The 19,271-nt window shown below is 49.1% G+C and overlaps 7 protein-coding genes across 7 annotated transcripts, besides 1 other annotated feature; 3 read left to right on the forward strand and 4 right to left on the reverse strand.

Moving 5' to 3' along the window:
• Positions 1-601: 601 nt before the first annotated feature.
• On the reverse strand, positions 602-3,139 carry NFIA_015850 (La domain family; the record flags this gene model as incomplete). The annotated part of the gene is made up of 3 exons (XM_001264788.1): positions 602-1,106; positions 1,173-2,292; positions 2,413-3,139. The coding sequence occupies 3 exons, from the start codon at positions 3,137-3,139 to the stop codon at positions 602-604; spliced, it is 2,352 nt and encodes a 783-aa protein (XP_001264789.1).
• Positions 3,140-4,461: 1,322 nt separating this feature from the next.
• Positions 4,462-4,484: a microsatellite.
• A 2,303-nt stretch (positions 4,485-6,787) lies between these two features.
• NFIA_015860 (nitrogen permease regulator 3 family protein) lies at positions 6,788-9,374 on the reverse strand (the record flags this gene model as incomplete). The annotated part of the gene is made up of 2 exons (XM_001264789.1): positions 6,788-8,193; positions 8,255-9,374. 2 exons carry the CDS (start codon positions 9,372-9,374, stop codon positions 6,788-6,790), a joined length of 2,526 nt encoding a protein of 841 aa, XP_001264790.1.
• A 1,621-nt stretch (positions 9,375-10,995) lies between these two features.
• NFIA_015870 (GFA family protein) lies at positions 10,996-11,656 on the forward strand (the record flags this gene model as incomplete). The annotated part of the gene is made up of 3 exons (XM_001264790.1): positions 10,996-11,003; positions 11,099-11,278; positions 11,434-11,656. 3 exons carry the CDS (start codon positions 10,996-10,998, stop codon positions 11,654-11,656), a joined length of 411 nt encoding a protein of 136 aa, XP_001264791.1.
• Positions 11,657-13,837: 2,181 nt separating this feature from the next.
• On the forward strand, positions 13,838-14,953 carry NFIA_015880 (aldo/keto reductase; the record flags this gene model as incomplete). Its single annotated transcript, XM_001264791.1, has 4 exons — positions 13,838-13,974; positions 14,030-14,291; positions 14,354-14,681; positions 14,748-14,953. 4 exons carry the CDS (start codon positions 13,838-13,840, stop codon positions 14,951-14,953), a joined length of 933 nt encoding a protein of 310 aa, XP_001264792.1.
• A 415-nt stretch (positions 14,954-15,368) lies between these two features.
• NFIA_015890 (phosphatase PAP2 family protein) lies at positions 15,369-16,565 on the forward strand (the record flags this gene model as incomplete). Its single annotated transcript, XM_001264792.1, has 3 exons — positions 15,369-15,439; positions 15,524-16,035; positions 16,087-16,565. The coding sequence occupies 3 exons, from the start codon at positions 15,369-15,371 to the stop codon at positions 16,563-16,565; spliced, it is 1,062 nt and encodes a 353-aa protein (XP_001264793.1).
• Positions 16,566-16,771: 206 nt separating this feature from the next.
• NFIA_015900 (vacuolar protein sorting family 37 protein) lies at positions 16,772-17,609 on the reverse strand (the record flags this gene model as incomplete). The annotated part of the gene is made up of 2 exons (XM_001264793.1): positions 16,772-17,258; positions 17,329-17,609. The coding sequence occupies 2 exons, from the start codon at positions 17,607-17,609 to the stop codon at positions 16,772-16,774; spliced, it is 768 nt and encodes a 255-aa protein (XP_001264794.1).
• An 836-nt stretch (positions 17,610-18,445) lies between these two features.
• NFIA_015910 (ankyrin repeat protein) lies at positions 18,446-19,105 on the reverse strand (the record flags this gene model as incomplete). Its single annotated transcript, XM_001264794.1, has 1 exon — positions 18,446-19,105. The coding sequence occupies one exon, from the start codon at positions 19,103-19,105 to the stop codon at positions 18,446-18,448; it is 660 nt and encodes a 219-aa protein (XP_001264795.1).
• Positions 19,106-19,271: the final 166 nt, after the last annotated feature.

Raw genomic sequence — 19,271 nt, forward strand, 5'->3', positions numbered from 1 at the left:
TTTTGCTCGACAAAAAAGCACCATAAACCGAACGATCCTGTTGAACCCGCTGCTGGCGTTTCGGAAAGAGAGATCATCAAGCGCTAGACTCTTAAATTCATTGTACATCTGTGCATTGAAATTTGGAACCAAGAAATGTGACCAGAATTGGTACAGGACATCCATCTCGCGGTCATCATCTTGATTGTGCGTTAGTTTTTGTTCGTAAGAACTCGTTTTCGAAAAGTACTGTAAGATTCGTGGACTAAATCATCGGAGGACAGCAGGAGACTGGGTTGAATATCTTGTTTTCCATCCCAGAGTGCCGACGAAGAATCTTTGTGAAGACTATCGTGTGCCGTATCACTCACGAGTTGACTGTTTCATTATTAGTACAATGAGGAGTGGGAGAAGACGCCACTGGAAGCACGAAAAGTGAAGCATACCTAATGTCATTTGCCGTCGAGACAGTGGGACGAGGGAGGCATAATTCTCTAGAGGGAGCTAGTCCGCCCGCTATCCTAGAAGTGTCAACAGATCTGTAAAAAAGGGGGTAGGGGGGAATTGTCAAGAAGCTGAGGCCGTGCTGCGCAAGAGAGCTTTGGCCTGCGCACCACGACCATCAACTTCTCAACTTATCATCTGAGAAGGGACGGTCATGAAAAGGGATCCCTACATTTGCGATTTCAGCCTGGGGAATTACTGGGTTCGACGGGGAGAATTCCGGCGCGGTAGAAGATAGTGAGGTCTTCAAGACCTGAGGCTCGGTGCTGCCGTTCGGCAGACCATTTGTTGTTTCCTCGACGTGGTTCTGCTCACCTAACTTTCCGGCATCGGCTGACAGAGATGGGCCCTCATTCTGAGCCGAAGGATCGCGCTGCTCGACGGGAAGAACCCATTGCTCCCATTTGTCTCTTGGTCGCAACCGATCAATGCCATCCTCGCCGGTCTGATACTCAACGTTCCTCACTTGGCGGCAGGCATGGCGCAGCATTTCGAAATCCTCGGTGAGTGTCTTGACGCGTTTGAAACTAGCAATGACGGACAGTGGCACAAAGCCCTGAGAGTCCATTTGCTTGCGGAGGAATAGGTCTTTGCAAAGATTGTCGACAGAAAAGTAATATTCCCTGCCAGGATCAATTTCTGCCGCGAATCATAAGAGGAACAGGATAAAAATAAAAGGCACAACTTACAATTGCATCGAGATCATGCTCATGAGAGAGAACGGTTCCATATACGGTTGATAAGGAACAGCAGTCATTGGGCCAGCCGGTATCGGCTGATAACCGTACATAGTGTTGATATCGGCGGGGAAAGGATAAACGCCATACATAGAAGCAGAGTTCGGCAGAGAAGGCGATCTCAGAGACATTCTATGTCCTTGTTGAGAGCCGTTGGGAAGGCCATGATGAGATCGCTGACGCTCATTAAATCCAAAGGACTTGGGATGGACGAAAGAGTGGTGCCCCATATGATTGTTAGGGAACTGCGAGTTTTGCGAGCCGGTAAAGCCAGAATGTCCTCCACGGCCGCGGTGAGAGCCCCGGCCCCTGTCAGCACGGGATTCGCGAGAGAAGTCCTTCTCTTTGCGATCCCCGGGAAAACCTGCCAGGTCCGCTGACTTCGGTCCATTCTCGAAGCGGCGGTCGTGAGTTGAGCTAGCGCGAGGGCCAGTGTGCGCGTCGGCCGAGGAATGTGAGCTCTTCGAGGTGCTATCACCGCCCTTGTGGGCTGCATCGTGGTTTCTCGCGAAAGGCTTGGCATCGCCGCGGTGTCGTGGGGGGAGATTCTCATTCCCACCACCTTGTCTTCCAGCCGGCAACCCATTCACATTTTCGGCTCCCTTAGGCGCACGGGTTCGGTCAGCAGCTTGGGTGCCTTTGCGGGAATCAGCCAGTCCAGCGTCAACGCTGTTAGAGCGCTTCGAAGGGGCGGGTAGAGAGTTAGCGCGAGCGGAGTTGGGCTCATTTCTGCCTCTGTCTCCAACGCCATTCTGCTTAGCGGTAGAGCCTTGAGCTGCCTGTCCAGAGGCTGCCTTGTCAGCACCAGGCGCACCATGAGTGGCATTGCGAGCTCCATCCCTTCCGACTCGTCCAGCTCTTCCACCCCTGCGCGCAGATGATGGCAAAGGCGTATTGAAGACAGCGGTTGGTACATAAGGCACAGGCATCCATTTCTCCTTTCCGTGTGGCCGAATGACAGGGCTCTTTTCAGTCTTCTCAGTCTTCTCCTGAGCCTTTCTCTTCTCTTCCCCTTGTGCGACTTGAGGTGTAGGCCACGAAGAGGCATCGCCCACAGGTGGAATGGAAACATCTACAGAATCACGATTAGCTTGCCGATTTTGGACTAAAGCGGGCTCCCTCTCCAGTAACTCAGAGTCCATAGCGATTACATTCGTGGTAAATAACCACGAATGACCGGATTTAGACTTACTCTCATCCCGTCCCTTGCCTCCGTCGGCCCTCTTTTTGTCCTTGGGACCATCGGATGTAGCGTCCGCTCCCTTCTTCTTAGGGGCGGTTTTCGGCAGCTCCTGATGGTTATCTCCTGATGTCGACGAGGCGACGGATGCGGTTTTCGATGCACTGGGTTTAGCAGATGGAGCGGACTTGAGTGCCGCGGTGGCTTTGGCCTTAGCTTCCTGAGCTTCCTTTCGTTGCTGCCAAACGTTAACTGCAGGTAAGGGTGCTGCTTTCAGCTCCTTCAGAGGGGGTTTCTTGTCCTTGTCGGACGAAGCACTAGATTTATCCTTGGCCTCCTGAGCGTTGCCCTGCTTATCTGTTCCTGAAGCTTGGGACTGCTTATCCCAGTTGGACTCGGTAGTGCCATTGGGTGTATTCGACCCCTCCTCTTCCTTTGATACTGTGGATGTGGAAGAAGCACCCACGCTCGGTGAGGACGTCCCGGAAACATTGGTCTTAGAAGGAGCAGTTGCTGTGCTCTCCGAGTCCTTGTCGGTACTGGCAGCGGCCTTCTCTGCTTCCTGAGATGTCTCTGCCGTGGGAGCCGTGGTCTCTGGCTCCATCTGCACACTCGAGTTTATGCTCTGCTCATCCGCCTTGACAGCTGGCTTATTCGGCTCTGTAGAGGCCGGGTTTGCCGCCGATGGCGCCGCAATGACACCCTTGGCTGCTTGAGCGTAAGAAAATGTAGCAGCCATTTCTACTTTCGAAATTCGAAAGGGAAGTGAAGGATAAGAAATAGAGGTGGGAAGAATGGCAGACTATTTCTTTGCTGTGATAGAATGTGAAGGTTTCCTCTTGTGTTCTGCCAGAGAACAGGTTCCTTCGTTGGAAAACTCCGATGAAAGAGAAAGTGTGTGCGCCGATTCAAGGCGAGAAAGCTTCAACACGGACGACAGTCAGGATATTCAGACTTCTGCCCTCTTGCTACCCCGTCGAACTGCAACTTCCCGGTACTGGAATCACTCCAACCTCGGCTGCAGCCTGTAAACGTTGTCCGGTAAACAGATCTCGGTGAGACACCCCGTAGCCGGCGACAGTGTAGAACGTTATTCTCGGTAGAAAAGATTTATCACGCGAGGACCATCGATGGAGTCGTCGAGAGCGGTCTCGTTGCGGTGATAGCTAAACGACGTCCTATTGAAAATGTTGAATGTTGAGAATGCTGTCTTGATGACAAGGACGCGAAAGGAACCTTGACGACGAAACGATATCCCACAACAATCACAGGGAGGTCTCGTAGCGATCCGATATATTCGACCTCAGACACAGCGGGGACCTTGGTTGTTCTTTCTTATTTTCCGTTACGCGTATTTCCTGGTTCGAGATCCAATCCGTCCGTAGAGCCAACTGTGCGTTCAAAAGTTCTCTTCAAGCAGTCGGATGGTACGAATGCGAATCGAATCTTGTCTGACAGCGCGGTACGTTGGTTTTCGAAGAGTGAAAGTCCGGTGTTGACCCTGTGTAGCGAAGCCGAAAAGCGCGACTTGCACGTGGCAGAGACGACAACGCAGAGAGATTCCTAAAACCTACTGGACTCGAAGGATGAGACGACAGCAGCTTCAAATAGAAACTTGGATGGCCAATGCCGAACAAGATACTGGAAAGTAACAAAAAAAAGGTTGTGTTGATTCAACCGATCGATATGCCCTTGCCCGCAGGATTGTGGGAAGGAGGAATTCGGAAGAATGGGAGAGTCGCACTGACGGATAGCACGAGCTCAACAGCAACACGGACGCCAAGAGGGCGACGAGAAAAAAGATGAGAGTGGAGGGAACTGAAGAACTAGGACGGCCCAGGATGTGAGGGGAAGAAGAGGGGAGGAGGGGGGTAAGAAGACAACGAGAGAGAAAGAGAAGGGAAATAAGAAGGGAAAGGGAAAATGAAAAAGTAGTAATAATACTGCCAATAGCGGAGGGATGTGGAAGAGCCGAAGACTGAGAGCGAGAGTAAAGACAGAACCCAATTCGTTATTGTGGAATCCGCAAGTGCAGAGGAAAAAAAAAAAGAGGGTACGGGTAAAAAAAAAAAAAAAAAGAAAAAGTTCAGTGTCTTTTTTTTCCCGCGTCTAAGCCTAAAGCTCTTAGGCTTTCATCAGCCTGTACGGAGTAGAAATCAAAATAATCCCATTAAATCAAAAGGTTCCTCCCGGTTGCCGTACGCCCGTCAGGAAGAGTGGGAGGTTTTTAGTGGACTTCAGGGCTTCTGTGGGTATTGATATTTCATTACTACCTGATGAACCAGTCCTAGCACAGGTCGTGTACGGAGTATACTCACCAATTCATCCATACGTACTCTCGTAGTTCTATGTAATTCTAACTGCTGGCTCTCTACCTGAGGTTTTGATTTCCATTTGTATTGCTTTGACTATACTGCGCGGGAGGGGAAGGAGGCTCTCACGAGAGTCCTTGTGCCTGAGGCCTTTGACGTTGATACATGATTACCTCAACCATCAACGGCTAGTTAACTAACAAATCAAAGAACTAGTACTCTGCTGGTTTCTGGACACAGCTAATACAACCCCTCTACCCCTCCTTTGCAAAATTAATAAATACAACAAGGCATTGTTTTATAGTCATAAGTCCTTCTGAGGATTAGGTATCAATAATGACCAACAGATAGATGAGGTGTTGTTGGCAGGCACCGAGGCTATACGTCAATCCCTTTACTATCATCCACGATTCCAGGCATGTACTATTTGGAATCTGAGGACCTTAAAGATCTCCAGGCACATTACCCTTTCAACTTCTACGGCCATCCAATCATTCAAAGCACAGTCAAACACAAAGTAACATCCTCCCTTACGTCTATCTCTCAACGCCAACATACCTTCGTATCCGAAAATAGATCGAGTGGAAGAGGAGGTATACAACAAGACCGTGTAGCTCTACCAAAACCGGAGGACCGTGAGTTCTGTTGCATTATAAGCCCGATATTGGCAACACAAGCCTGAGTGATAGCCTCCAAAATAGAGAAATGGACTTTTGCTTCTCTCTGAAGTACTGCGGAGCGTTATATACTACTACTCCGTACTCCGTACGCAAGCTCTTATTCCACCTATTGTGGAAAGTAACGCATTACAACGATACTTTGAAGCCTCATTCCATTCAAGGGTATGCGGACATAAATATACTTTGCAAAATAGCGCATCCATCTAACTTTACTAACCCTTGCAAGGAAAACTCAGAAGAAATCATTGACGATGATAATATCCTAATTCATTAGTACCTCTCGACTCTTGAGGACTCCAACAGCCAGATGGAGTAATATACCTAGGTATGTATCGGTGGGGTTATCTGTCAGTGTGTACGGTTCTCGTATTACATGGGATAGCTCCCAGCAGGAACACAAACGTGCTGGTGCATCATTTATGCTCGTGCGACTGGCTTCCCAGTGACTAGCCTTTAAACGAGCATTGATCGACCTCAGTAGTACAGGACTGCTTCTCTGCCGTCTTTGATGCTGCTCTCTAGGTGATATATTTACATGCCTCCGTGGTCTTCAGGTGTAGATCAACTTTCCTGGCTTGGGGTAACTGCCGGCGCGGTTTAAGATTGATGAACCGGGCCTCTTGCAGAGCAGTTCAACTCATCCACCAGACTGCAAGCATACACCATCCAGTGTGTATCTCATGCGCAGCGTTCACCTTCTACAGGGTGTAGCTGCAGGGCAGGTCGACTGACAGTTACATAACGAGACCCTTCCATTCCTTCTGTGTAATACACATGCAATGTTCAATCTCACGTGATGCACCGAATTATGGCGTTCCGGCATGTGCCGTGGGGAGATTCGATGGTCTGGACGAAATTGCGGTAGACCTATTCCTAATTCCTACTAGTCACATCATGGATTTGTTCGAGAAGAACGTGCATGGTTGATTTTGTAACCTGTAACGCCGCTAACGGTTACATGGGCAAAGTAGTCGCTTAGCTCTTAGCAGCCCGCATGGTTCGTTGCCATTAGGGCTGAGCCTGCATTATGCTGCCGAGTATCACCAACAACCCATGGGATGAATGATGTCGGAATTCTTCGGGGCTCGGTGTCCCTATGTAGTAGTATTTTAAATTTGTCCAAGACCCAGAACCCAAGCCCGTAAATGCAGCTTGCTTATTTCAGACGGGCAGTCAGAGTAAGATAGTTACCCTACGGTGGTGGGATGACACTTATATCACGTGATACCAACAGGATCCTGAGACTGAGCATAGCCTAATTTAAGAGACTGCTGGAATCACTTCAAACATCATGAGAGCGAGGGTTCTGTGGAAACGCTTATGAAAGAGATGCGTGAGGTGCAATTATAGTTGAACAGTCGAGGCTCACAAGCCCGTTCTCGAAGGTACCGCTGCTCACCAATGCCTCACGCTAACCAGCACCTGTTCCCTGGGATCCAGTTCAATAGAAGACTGTTGGGAAGTCACCAGGCCCAAGCGTGTGAGGACCTGCCACACAAGCTTACGCTTGAGACCTTCGCGTACCGGGATCTTCTCAAGCGCGTCAAGCCCATTAAAATACTTGATATAGGTAGGCCATAGATCCTTCATTGGAGTGCTTAGGGCGGCATACTCAGGGTCTATCTCACCTCCAGCGGCATTCGATCCTTCTCCCCGGCGATGGCGGCCGGCGGTTCGAGGGTGCTCAGGAAAGCGAGAGACAATCTGTTCCAACCAGCGTGACTCCAGCGGTGAGGCGCGATGAGGGAACAGGATCAAAGATGACGTTCTCAGCGACGTGTTTCGATCTAGCATGGAATGTGAGAGACGTAGGTTGCTTTCCTGCTGGTAACGCCCAGGCATTGGCGTCTCATCCCCGCTACCCTGGCTTGCCAGCGATGACGACGAGGACGAGCTAGCATCGTCGTTCTCATCCGCCTCGTTCCCGTTTTCGCCATCAGCAGACTTCTGCGCCTCCAAAGATCTGCCTTTCCGCAGATACTTGTCCACTTCTTCACGGCGAAGAGCAACTTCTACGGCCATCTTTATCTCCGGGGTGACTTTGACCCTTGCAAATGATCGAAGTTGAGTCACCCACCCCCCCCTTAGCAGCCACGCCAAGATAGCAAAATATGTTTCCTTATGGTCTTTGCTCGGGATAAAACTTCCATATGGTCTCGGTGTCCCGCTCAGGGCAGAAAGCATCTTGGGCAAGCTGGGGAGGGTGGGAAATGCTACCTGGTAGGCAGCAGTGGCTATTTCTAGCTTGCTCAAGTCACAGTTCGGAGATACAATGTACGTATCACGTTGGTGAATTGGGGGTATGGCGCGTGCACGGCGCCAGTAAACAAGATGACTGGCCAGCATTTGTATGGTCGAGAGGGGTATGCCGGACGATGCGGATATCTGCGCAAAGGATTTCGTTGGCTTGGAGCACCGAAGATAGTGAGCAAGAGCAGGTGCCAGAGCACCTCCGGACGCTTCGACGTCCTTGAGAATTGCCGCCTCGTTGTCCAGCAACAACAGCGCAAAGTGTTTGGCTAGCACCTGATGCGGTGCGGTATTTTCATCGGCAGTAGGGTCCTCCACCGGGGTGACACTATCTGCAGTGGTGAGCCAGAGACCCGGGTATGCTTTATCAGTGGGTCCAGGCAGATAAGGTGTCGAGGTTAGAGGAGGTATCTGAAGCGATATGGAAACATCCGGGCTGAGCTGAACGGACGCAATTTTAGATGCGGATATGCTAGTGTAGACGGTGTATATAGCCCTAGCGAGCGACGATTGATTGATCAACTCCGTGTAAAGGGTGTTGAGGGAGGTTCCTACATAAGAGGCATCAGCATTTGGACGTCTCAGAGAACGTTCTTGAGCATTGCGACTTACTCCTCTCTTTAGCTTTTTCTTTGAGATGTGATATATGTTGGGCCTCTCTCCAAACGTAATCCGTTCGGGCCTGCTCCCATTTCAAGGCTTTGGCGAATTTCTTTATGATATTGTCGTAGATCTCCCTAGTGCGCATGGAGTATTCCAGTAAAGGAGGGTCTAACACGAAGACCACGTTGAACATCGTCATTGAATCCTTGTCATCACCGTCCAAGCAGTCAACTGATGACCTTGCGGCTTTGCTGCTAGATCCCGAGCCTCGTTTGGCCTCTGAGAGAGCCATCTGCTTGGGACTCAATGTCTCAGTCGAGGCGGCCATCAGCCCACCGCCGCCGCTGGCGTTGCCGCCAGCATCGCCGTCCTCGTCGTCCGGCGCATCCTCCGCATTCTCGTTATGGCCCAGTTCACCTCCCTCCCACTCAGCACGCCACTTCTTTTTTTTCTTCCGTCTCTGTTTCCTCCACGTCCCGTCCTCCCGAACAAAAACCGGCCATCCAATGAACGCCAGGTCGTTGATCCCGACCTCGAACCGGCGCTTATGCCACGCAGGCGATGGACTCAATAACTTCTCCCAGACATCGGCAGGGAGCCCCAGAAGCGACTCCCACGGTGGACGATACGGCCCACCCGCTCCTCCCGACCCGTCCTCTTGCCTGTCAGACGCCGCACCCGAATCCTCCTCGACATCTGAATTGCCGCCTCGTTTGCGAAACGACGTCCGACCAGATCCCATCGACCCAGCGCGCTGCGAATCTCCGCCGGGAGAGACAGACATGGCGACATGATCGTCGAGGCCGAAATTACTCGACCGTCGTCCCGACACCACACTCCCGCTGAGGTGACTCTGGCTCTGGTTCTGGCTCTGAAGCTGGCGTTGGTGCTCGTCCTCGTCGTCGTCGGAGCTGGAACCACTCTCCTCGCTGGAGCTTGATTCATTGCTCTTGTAGCCTTGTCCGTTCTTCGAGCGCGAAGTGCGTCGTTCCTTGCGCACAGGTCTCAAGCCATTCTCGCTGAGTGGGTTGGGAGGGTAGTGGAACACGAAGCGTGGGCCCGCACGGGAGCGGACAATTAAGATGATGGCGACCAGGCAGGGATCTGGTGGACGTGCAATTGACGACATTTGATGGTAGTGGTTATTCCATTAGTCCTGTGTGGCTTTCTGTGGAAAAAAGGTTGAGCATAAGCCAATTGGAGCTCCTTGGGAGCATCTAGGAGCGGTCGTTTGGGGTTGTCGATCGCGGGATAAGATCGAAAGAAAGTTTCCCCGCATCAACTTTCAAGAATAACAGATTCCAGATGAGCCACTAACCTCTTACTGACAATCTATATCTATCGCCCAAAATCGACAAAACAGTGTTCACTTGAAAGTACATTTACCGTCAGCGCATCAGTACGCTTTTCATTCGACTGCTTGAGATTGGTCCACCCCAGCACGCATTGGTCATGCACGGCATTTATTGATTGCATGTTGATATACAAGAGATGCGTATGTCCAATATATACAGATAGAGTAAATCCCCATAACTCCGGGAGCAATATAGCAATAGTCGTGAGAGCTGAGGCATTCATATTCCTGACTTCATGATGCCCAGTATATCGTACACTCCCCATCTTCAGTCGCCAAGGGTACTATGACTTTGTCCCTGCATTCTGCCCTGCCGTTCTGTCGTTTTGCGCTTCATCTTTCTCAAACACGAGTCCGAGATTTTTGAAGTCGTCCGGCGCCATCAGGTTCCTGCTCGACCAAGGATGTTAGCACCCATTCTTGCGAGATTAATGATTTGCATCGGGCTTGGTACGGCCCAGACATACTTATCCATTCGACAGCTCAGGTATCCCTTGGCTAGCTTGCGACACTCTTCGTCGTTAACCCCTCTCCTCAGTTTCAGACATTTCAGATACTGGGAAATAAGGTGCTTGCATTCGCCTGTACATTGTTAGTCCGTAATCTTGCCCCATCCGCAGTAGCAATATTCCATGACAATGCTCGTTTCTTTCGAGAACCGATATGTTGCTGGAACGATCCGATCGACGCTCTTCTCCACTGGGATTTAAAGACAACACGGGCAATGGAAGTTACCTTCATGATCAAGTGGGAAACTCCCTCGCTCAGGACTAGTTGATCCGGTTAGCTGCTGTCTTATGTCCGGTCACGAAGCGCGTAACCCAAGAATTCGGAGCAGTTTAATAGGACTCACGGGGTAGGCTTGACATTGGTTGCGCCACCACCAGGGCTTCCGAAACTCATCGTGATTGATTATACGAGCAATGACTCAATCAGACAGTGAGTAGTTATGGGAATGTGAAGTCGAGACGAATTAGCCAATGAGTTAATACTGTACGGAGTTGAGCTGTCGGATGTTGAAAATTAAGGCCGAAACAGACCGTTCTCAAACAGGGCAAACAGTCCAAACAAGTGAGATCATCATATCAACCATTCGGAGGCGCGCGAAGGCTACATTCGCATCAGCACGGGAGAGCTTAGGTTGATGCTATGGCCTATCCTTCGCGGACTTTTAACTGGTTTGGGTAGAATGCTCTGGATCTGGTATGTTTGCTCCATTGGATGAATTGTCTCGGAAGTATGGCTATGCTTGGATTCTCCACATTACGCGAACTATATATACATGACGTTGTTCCCAGACTTCAGCAACTGTAAGGTAGTCCAAAATATCTTCCCCCAAGACAGTCAGCTCTAGGATCTGATAATTCCATATTCGACCACAAATATACCCGCCAGGATGCCCATGTAAGTCCACAAATTGGTGGTCAGCACCTGCGTTCATATACATACTCCGCGTGCCGTTCATATCAGACCAGCAACCACTGATACTGTGGACACAGGAAACTTGAAGGAAGCTGCCAGTGCGGCGGGGTGCAATTTACTCTCGATTCTCAAACACCTGTTCCTTATCAGCTTTGTGCATGTAGCATCTGCCGCAAGGTTGGTGGCTATAGCGGCAGCGTCAACCTGGGAGGTATCGCCGATAGCCTCAAAATCACCAAGGGAAAGGATCTCATCAAGTGTGTATTGACCCTAGATATGCCTGGCATCGATTGCTGAGTCTATTGGTCGAGCGTTGATCTGACGAAGGCAGGAAATACAACGCCATAAAGGACCGTGGCACTCCGAACGAGGCAAAATGTTCGTCTGAACGTAACTTCTGTTCCAATTGCAGTACTATGCTCTGGCTGTGGGACCATCACTGGCCGGAGCTGATTCATCCTTTCGCGTCTGCCATCGACACCGAGTTGCCGGTCCCAGACGAGATGGTCTGTGTCTTGGGAAACTCCAAGCCATCCTGGGTACGATGGCCCGAAGGCAAGAAATCGGTGCATGATGTCTACGGCGACGACAGCATTGAAGGATGGCACAAGAAACATGGTCTATTCATGGAGTGAGGAATACGCTGCAATTCATGTGATGTTTTACAAGATTTTATGAAGAAGCATTGAAACTATTTGCATTTCCCTAGGATCTATAACGAAGCAATCGTCTGCAAGTGACAAGTTAGCCACAGCAACTTTCAGGGTTCCAAGATTGATGATCAGAGAAGACGAGGTATCAGTTCTCCAAGGTGAAATGATGTTTTTCTTCAAGATGTATTCAGTAAGAACACAGCGAATCAAGAGATCATCATACAACATCTATGGCAAAAGAGTAGGGGTAGCACTCACACTGCAAATGTCGTTAGCAATCACTACGATTCAGGTATTCCTATAAAGATTCGGACAATCAGCAAGTCTGTCCAGAAGAAGTCGTGTGTGATGAAAGCGAGATGAAGTGTCAACTATTGTCAGGCTGTTTATAAGTTAGCATATATTGGAGCAACCAGGACCTTGAAGTACTAACCTCATTAAATCAGATTTTTTGTGTATGATGTTCATTTCCAGAACGCGTGAGCGCCCAGATCAAACAGTGTGAATAACGTGTTCATCATATAGAGTTGACTGAGGAATGCATGGACGAATGGTGGGAGACTGGGAAGAATAGGAAGTACCTAGTACAATTTGTTAGTCGTGCCCGAAAGTCCAAAAGTACGATAACTGAAGACAGCCGCGAAAAACTCAGGTGACGAGTTCTCAACAAGTGATACACCTTCACGACATCCGCAGAGTTTGTACGCTCTACTTTTGATGGATGGGGAAGATGCACACAATCTGTCCGCCCGTTCGTTCAAGATATCTTCATCGAGGGGCTGTCAAGGCAGTTTGGAGTGTAGCGGATGGTATGTACCTATTGCACAGCTCGTTAGTCATCGAGGCCAACAATCAAATGAGATGAACAATTCAGGCATGATATGAAGTAGTCAGACAAGGCTGAAACTTAAGTTTAGACAGATTCCACATGGTGATTAAGTTTGAGGAATGCCTTAGCGTGTCGTAGAGTCATCACTCAATATAAAGGAAAGAAAGTTGAGAAAATCAGAGTCCGCATACCTTTTACTATTATTGATGGGATATATTCCAGATGCTCAAGTCATTCGTAGTTTGACAAGGATATTCTGATAGACATAACGTCAGCAAGCCATGCAAGAGTAAGACTGCAGGTGATCCAATAACATGTTGGAAAGTATCAGAGTAATTCTAGAGACTTTAAATGGGTCCTTCATGAATTTTCGGACGTGGATATCCTGTTAAGGAATTCATCCTGCACTGTAGAGAGAGATGGTGTTTATGGAAACAACATTGAGAAGCTTACCTCTTCTACGCAAAAGTGATCAATGCGAAACATAACTGTTAGCAATCATTGGAAAGAGAATGATCAAGAAATCCAAGATCGGACAATCATCATGTCCGTTGTCAGGCTTGTAGTTGCAAGCTATGATCGTCGGTAAAAAAAATATTGTGGGTTGAGATGAAATTTTATAGGAGGAAGCTTTAGCGTGCGGTAAACGGCTTGTACCATAAGTGCTGTTTGACAACTTTTCAAACACACACACCGCGGTATGGAGACCGTTCATAAAGATGAGGTCCCTTTCAAGAAAATGGTTAATGCAATGGAGTATACTCCGTACTTACGCACTGAATTATCTACTTGATGGTTAAAGATAATGAGATAGGAGAATGAGCCATTTTTGGCCTATGAACAATGGCCTGGAAGCTGAGCTTATAGTTGGAGACTATGATTTTGGCTTCAGTTCAGATATCACCTGCAACAGAGGCTAAAACAAGAGCTAAGAGCTGAAGAGCCAGCTGTTTTGAAGGCATATAATCCAGGAGTCTTTCTAGAATATTTCTACTTCTGGCCAGTCGAAATGTAGAGGGCTTGCCGTGAATGACAAATGGCACCACAAATCCCCATTCTATGCCGTCAGTCTGTTTCAAGAAGACGTCATATTCGTCCGCATTGAGCCAGGGAACTCTGGCCTGATGTTAGCTGGTCACCAAGAAAGAAACTTTGTACGTCAAACTGACGTTACTTTAAGATCCCGGCTTTGATTTCCTGCCTTCCAGACGTCGCTCAATTATAAAGTAGACATCTTGACCATAGAAAGTGCCTATCAGTACATCATCGACTCGCCAGCTGATTGAGACCTCATTACACATAATTACTTGTCGAGAATCGGAAGATCGCACAAAATGACAAAATTCAAGCTCAACACCGGCGCGGAGATTCCCGCCATTGGCTTCGGAACTTGGCAGGACGAGCATGCCCAGGAAGACGCCGTCGCAGAAGCTCTCAAAGCAGGATACCGCCATATTGACACGGCGAGAGTGTAAGTCTGGATTTGGCTTTGCGTTCTCGACCGGCATTTGTCTGACGCGGGACAGATACTTGACCGAAAAGGCTGTAGGAAGAGCAATCAAGAAGAGTGGCGTGCCTCGAGAAGAGCTTTTTGTAACGACCAAACTCTGGAACAACAAGCACCACCCCGACGATGTCGAGGGAGCACTCGATGCTTCGCTCGCCGACTTGCAATTGGACTATGTCGACCTCTACCTGATACACTGGCCCGTGGCTTGGAAACGGGGCGATGACCTCTTTCCCAAGGAAAATGGGAAGTATGTCCTGGAGGACATTGACATCGTGGACGTATGTACATGCTTGCCATCCAATCGGACCTATGTGCCCAAACACTGATCGCATGGTCGCAGACATACAAAGCCATGGAGAAATTGCTGTCTACCGGCAAGACCAAAGCCATTGGCGTTTCCAACTTCTCCAAGGCAGAGATGGAACGTTTGATCCAGAACACCTCGGTCGTGCCGGCCGTACACCAGCTTGAAGGTCATCCTTGGCTGCAGCAGCGTTCCTTTGTCGATTGGCACAAATCCAAGGGCATCCACGTCACTCATTACTCTCCCTTTGGCAACCAGAACGAGATCTACTCCTCCAAAGTCCAGATTGGCAAGCTGATTGACGAGCCGGTATTGGCCGAAATCGGGAAGAAGTACAATAAGTCCTCCGCGCAGGTTGCTCTTGGTAAGTTTTCTCGCAGACCAATTCAAGCTGGAAACAACGTTCACTGACCATGAATCGCACATTCAGCCTGGGGTGTCACACAGGGCCATTCGGTACTGCCGAAATCCAAGACCCCATCTAGAATTAGAGCCAACCTCGAGGGCGACTTCCACTTGAGTGATGAAGATATGAAGAAGATTCAAGGCATCGACAAGAAGCTACGCTTTAATGATAGCAGCGCTGACTTTGGTCGGGACTTCTTTACCGACTTGGAGGGAAAGGGGTCGGTTTGAGGTACACATTATATTAGCCCAACCAAAGAAATGATGTAGCCTAGAGCAATAGGGCCAATGAGTTAAATGGAAAAACTCTAATGAATTTGACGAGTAGGACATTTCCAGAGAAGTTGATTGACCGTCAAAGAATCGGCTTGGCTTCTTGGAAAATCGTGGCGGAGTTTAATGGTTCCCAGCCGCTGCCAACGAGATACGACGGCCTTTTAATCCCAGCAGCCACCCAAACCATCCTTCTTATCCTTGCTCATCCTCTCTCGTCACTATATAATTGCCCGCGTGACCGCTTTGGCACGAGTATTCCATCAAAGTGTTCAAGCGCAAATTATCATCATCTTAACCCAGTCGTCAACAAAATAATTGCTTGCGTAGCCTACAGTTATCAGATCCATAGTCCAAGGCCACTGAATTCACGATGCGGCCTGCGCTAAGTCGCATACCGTTGCGCTTAGTATTTTCCTATATCCTGGACTGGATCTTCATAGTGTATGATCGTCCCTGAACTGAATATCAATGAACCCTTGTATGTTTAAGAATGTTTAAGAACACGTTGGACTAACATATTTACAGCATCGTTGCGGTGATAGGATTTGGCTTTCACAAGGTCAAACCAAACCATAGACCTTTCTCCCTAACCGACCCAAGCATTTCTTTTCCGTATACGGAGCATGAAACAGTCTCAACCGCTGTCCTAGTGGTGGTGGCTCTGATTGCTCCGGCTGTCATTATTGTGATCACAGCCCTGCTTATCCCCATCTCCACAAAAGACCAGAATGTGTCTCGATCATCACTCTGGAGATACAAGTTATGGGAATGGAATGCAGGGTGGATGGGTTTGGCGGTCGCTTGTGCATGGGCGTGGATGGCGACCGAGGGTTTGAAGGACTTATATGGCAGGCCACGACCCGACATGCTTGCGCGTTGTAACCCGGATCTCTCGAATATAGCCACTTATGCTGTCGGTGGCCTGGGAGAGAAGCTTGCGGGGGCCCCCACACTGGTGACTTGGAAGATATGCCAAAACAAGTCAAAAGTACTTGCAAATGACGGATTTGCAAGTTTCCCCAGCGGCCATTCATCTTGTAAGTGGCTGATGTCTGCTCCAGAGGGTCTACAATATTGACACCTTGCAGTTTCTTTTGCCGGTTTGACATACTTGACTTTATGGCTGTGTTCAAAGCTCTCAATCGCATTTCCATACCTCGGACACTCTTTGTTGAACCAAAATCCGATTGGCCCGATACATGGATCAATTCGAAAGCGTGGAGCAGCCCCGCCGGTCTATATGCTTGTAATCGCCTTTGTGCCTATTGCAGTTGCCAGCTTCATTGGCGCGTCCCGCTGGTTCGACTATCGTCATCACGCTTTTGACATTCTATTTAGCAGTATCATGGGCGCTATATTTGCATGGATCGGGTTTCGAATGTACCATCTCCCTATCACGCGAGGCGAAGGGTGGTCTTGGGCGGCAAGAAGTCGGAGACATGCGTTCTTCAAGTGTCCCAGATTCCCAATTGAGGCAGATGGACGCCCGCCAATTGATACGCACGACACTCGAAAGACAACACGGCAGGATACTGATGTCGAGAGGGCAGCTGAGAATCTGGTGTAAGATTCTATCTGCGGAGAGACATTCAATATTTCGACACAGCGGCGGAGTTTCAGGTAATAATGTGTGCATGACACATGGAACGTTGAATATGCCAGTCTTGAAGATAGTATCTCGGACCAACAAGAGATATTTCTGTGTATATTAGTTATTTGATCAGGATGAGGATAGTAGATGTATTTTTCAAGGCGCTGAAACATACCAATCGTTCATCTCCATCCACCAACTCTGCCTTCGTCCCATCTAGCCTTTGCTTCTCTTCTTGCTGCCAACTTGGCAGCCTCAGCTCGTACTCGTCTGACCCAATCTGCGACCTCCTTTTCAGTCGCTCGCCCATGATGCTCTTCTTCGAGGAAGCTTTCCTCCACCGCTCGACAAACAGCCTCTTGCTCGGAAATAGAGGCTGATAGCCGTTGGTAAAGAGCCTTGGGCGACCAAGGCGCCAAGGCAGCATCCATTTCTGATTGTTTCTTTCTCCATGAAACTTCTAGCGACTGGTGTTTCAGAAGAAGCGTCTCCGTAGAAGCGCGCTGTTCATCCAGGCGCGCTTGCAGTTCAAGAAGATGTTTGGTCAGATCCTGATTGTATTTGAGGAGAGACTGGAGGTTTTGTTGTTGGGCTGTGCACGCCGGGTGTTGACTTGCTAGAGCGGAGATAAGATTGGGGTCTTTCAGAATTGCTTGCAGATCAACGGTCCTACAAAATTAACAAGTTAGTATTCGGTGTATCAATCCCATCGCAAAAATGGCGCTTGACAAATACATACGATTTGTCTTTCACAACGTCTGGTAGCCAGCCTTCTTCCACTGCTGGAGGCTTCGGAAGAGAGTTGATGTTGTTGGCATGGACCGCTTCAGTCATGGAAGGGGACTGATATCTGTTTTCTCCATTTTTCCCTTCCTGAGCTTGATAATACCCTCGAAATTGCTGCTGCGGCGTGCCTGGTATGGACTGATTGAGCTGCGGTGTCCCCCTTCGACTTGTTTCATGGCTACTTGGCTTCGGAGGCGGGGGCGGAGGAGTATCTGGATTGAGTGCAGGATCCATAACGAAAGCCACAGGGAAGGTCTGTAGTCCAGAGATGTGTACAGAATTGGGTCTGATAATGATGTGCGTAATCCTCTGCCTTCAATGTATTGTCCTCTATAGAGAATACTCGTAGTAGTTTCGGATGCGGGGAAGCTGCTCTGCCGCAATCACGTGCGTAGTCCAGAATATGGAGTAAATTGTTGTTTTTCGCGGACGACTCTCTACACATAACCTTAGATTGAAAGGTACTCAGCGTCCTTCAGGAGCGCATAGTTGAGTACCTGAAGATAATTTCTAGTGCAGCTTGAAAGTGAAAAGCCGTCGAGTCTTCAATAGTTGCGTTTTCCCCGAGCTTGAATACTGCAGAAGCAGTAATTCGGCGCCTGGGACAGTGACCATAGGTATTTACAAATTTCGAAACATGAACATCCGTAAAGATAGACGCATCAGCATGACAATACAATGAAGCCTCAATAGCGAAGGGCTATCGCCTCTCCTTGGATATCCCAAGGGATGTGCATATCATCTTTCGAAGACTTGCTGGTCTTGGCGAAGAAACCGAACCATCAAGATCTACACGAATTGGACAGCACATACGCCCTTGTGATGACATCGGGAGTCCATATCCTCATCTTGGATGATATGCGAAGAAAACGACGACTCTGTAGGTCTCCAGGTCTTCGATTGGCCAAAGTTGACTCATCTCGGTTTCACCCTCGAGTTCGGAGGCCTTGCCAGCTCGGTAACAAGTCCCAGTGTGTGTATTCTTCCGACCATGGCGGTAATATAACATGGACAGTGCTATATGGCTTATTGGTATTTGTTCTCATCATCACGCCTCCGATTCTTTTGTCTTATTCCGTTCTCCGCCGAACATCTCTGTCCTGTGTCTCAATATTGGAGCCATTAAGGGCATCCATAACCAGCTGTCGTAGTTGGTTTTGCGTAGCTTCGCTGTGGAAGTCTTCTCGCGCGGCGAGCTCGTCAATCCGGCGTTTAAACTCTGGGTCAACCTGGTCCGTCCCTGCGCTCGCTTCCTCCTCCGATACTGTTCCCAAGTTGACTCTGATATTCGGCGGCAACGGAGGAGGAGCATTCAAGGCGTCTAATAATGAGCCTGCAGGTGCTGATGGAGATATGCCCATAACTTTTGCGAGGTATGCTGCGACATCGGGAAATGCGCCGTCGCTCTCAATGGTCTCCTGCGCCGTTAACCCTTCGTCGTTCCTCTTATTATAGTCCACACCTAGCTCCTCAACGAGACATTTGGCGATATCAGCATTCTCCGTCACGAAAAGGCACGTCTCGCCGTCTTCATCGAGAAGGTTGACGTCCACATTAAACTCTCCGACAAGTGCGCGTAGGAGGTCGGCATGGCCATACGAAGCCGCGGCGTGCAAGAGAGAGTATCCGTGCTCATCTTGACAGGATGCGATGGCTGGATTCGAGCGCAAAAGAGTCAATAGGGCGGAAGGGTTTTCAGCGGCCAGAATGTAGGGATTCGGTTGAGTCATCGTGGCTGTACAAAAGCAACAGATCTGGCCTAACGAATGAGTCAACCAAATCAGGGTCGAATCCAGACCGCACAGAAACGACTAAATCATCCGAAATTCCGTACCTGATAGTGCAGATGGCAACGGTACTGAGTGTACTGAGTTGTTAACCAGAAGGAAAGTGTAT

The sequence above is a fragment of the Aspergillus fischeri genome, genomic scaffold, assembly GCF_000149645.3.
Source record: "Aspergillus fischeri NRRL 181 1099437636249 genomic scaffold, whole genome shotgun sequence".
In the NCBI taxonomy this organism is placed as follows: Eukaryota; Fungi; Ascomycota; class Eurotiomycetes; order Eurotiales; family Aspergillaceae; genus Aspergillus; species Aspergillus fischeri.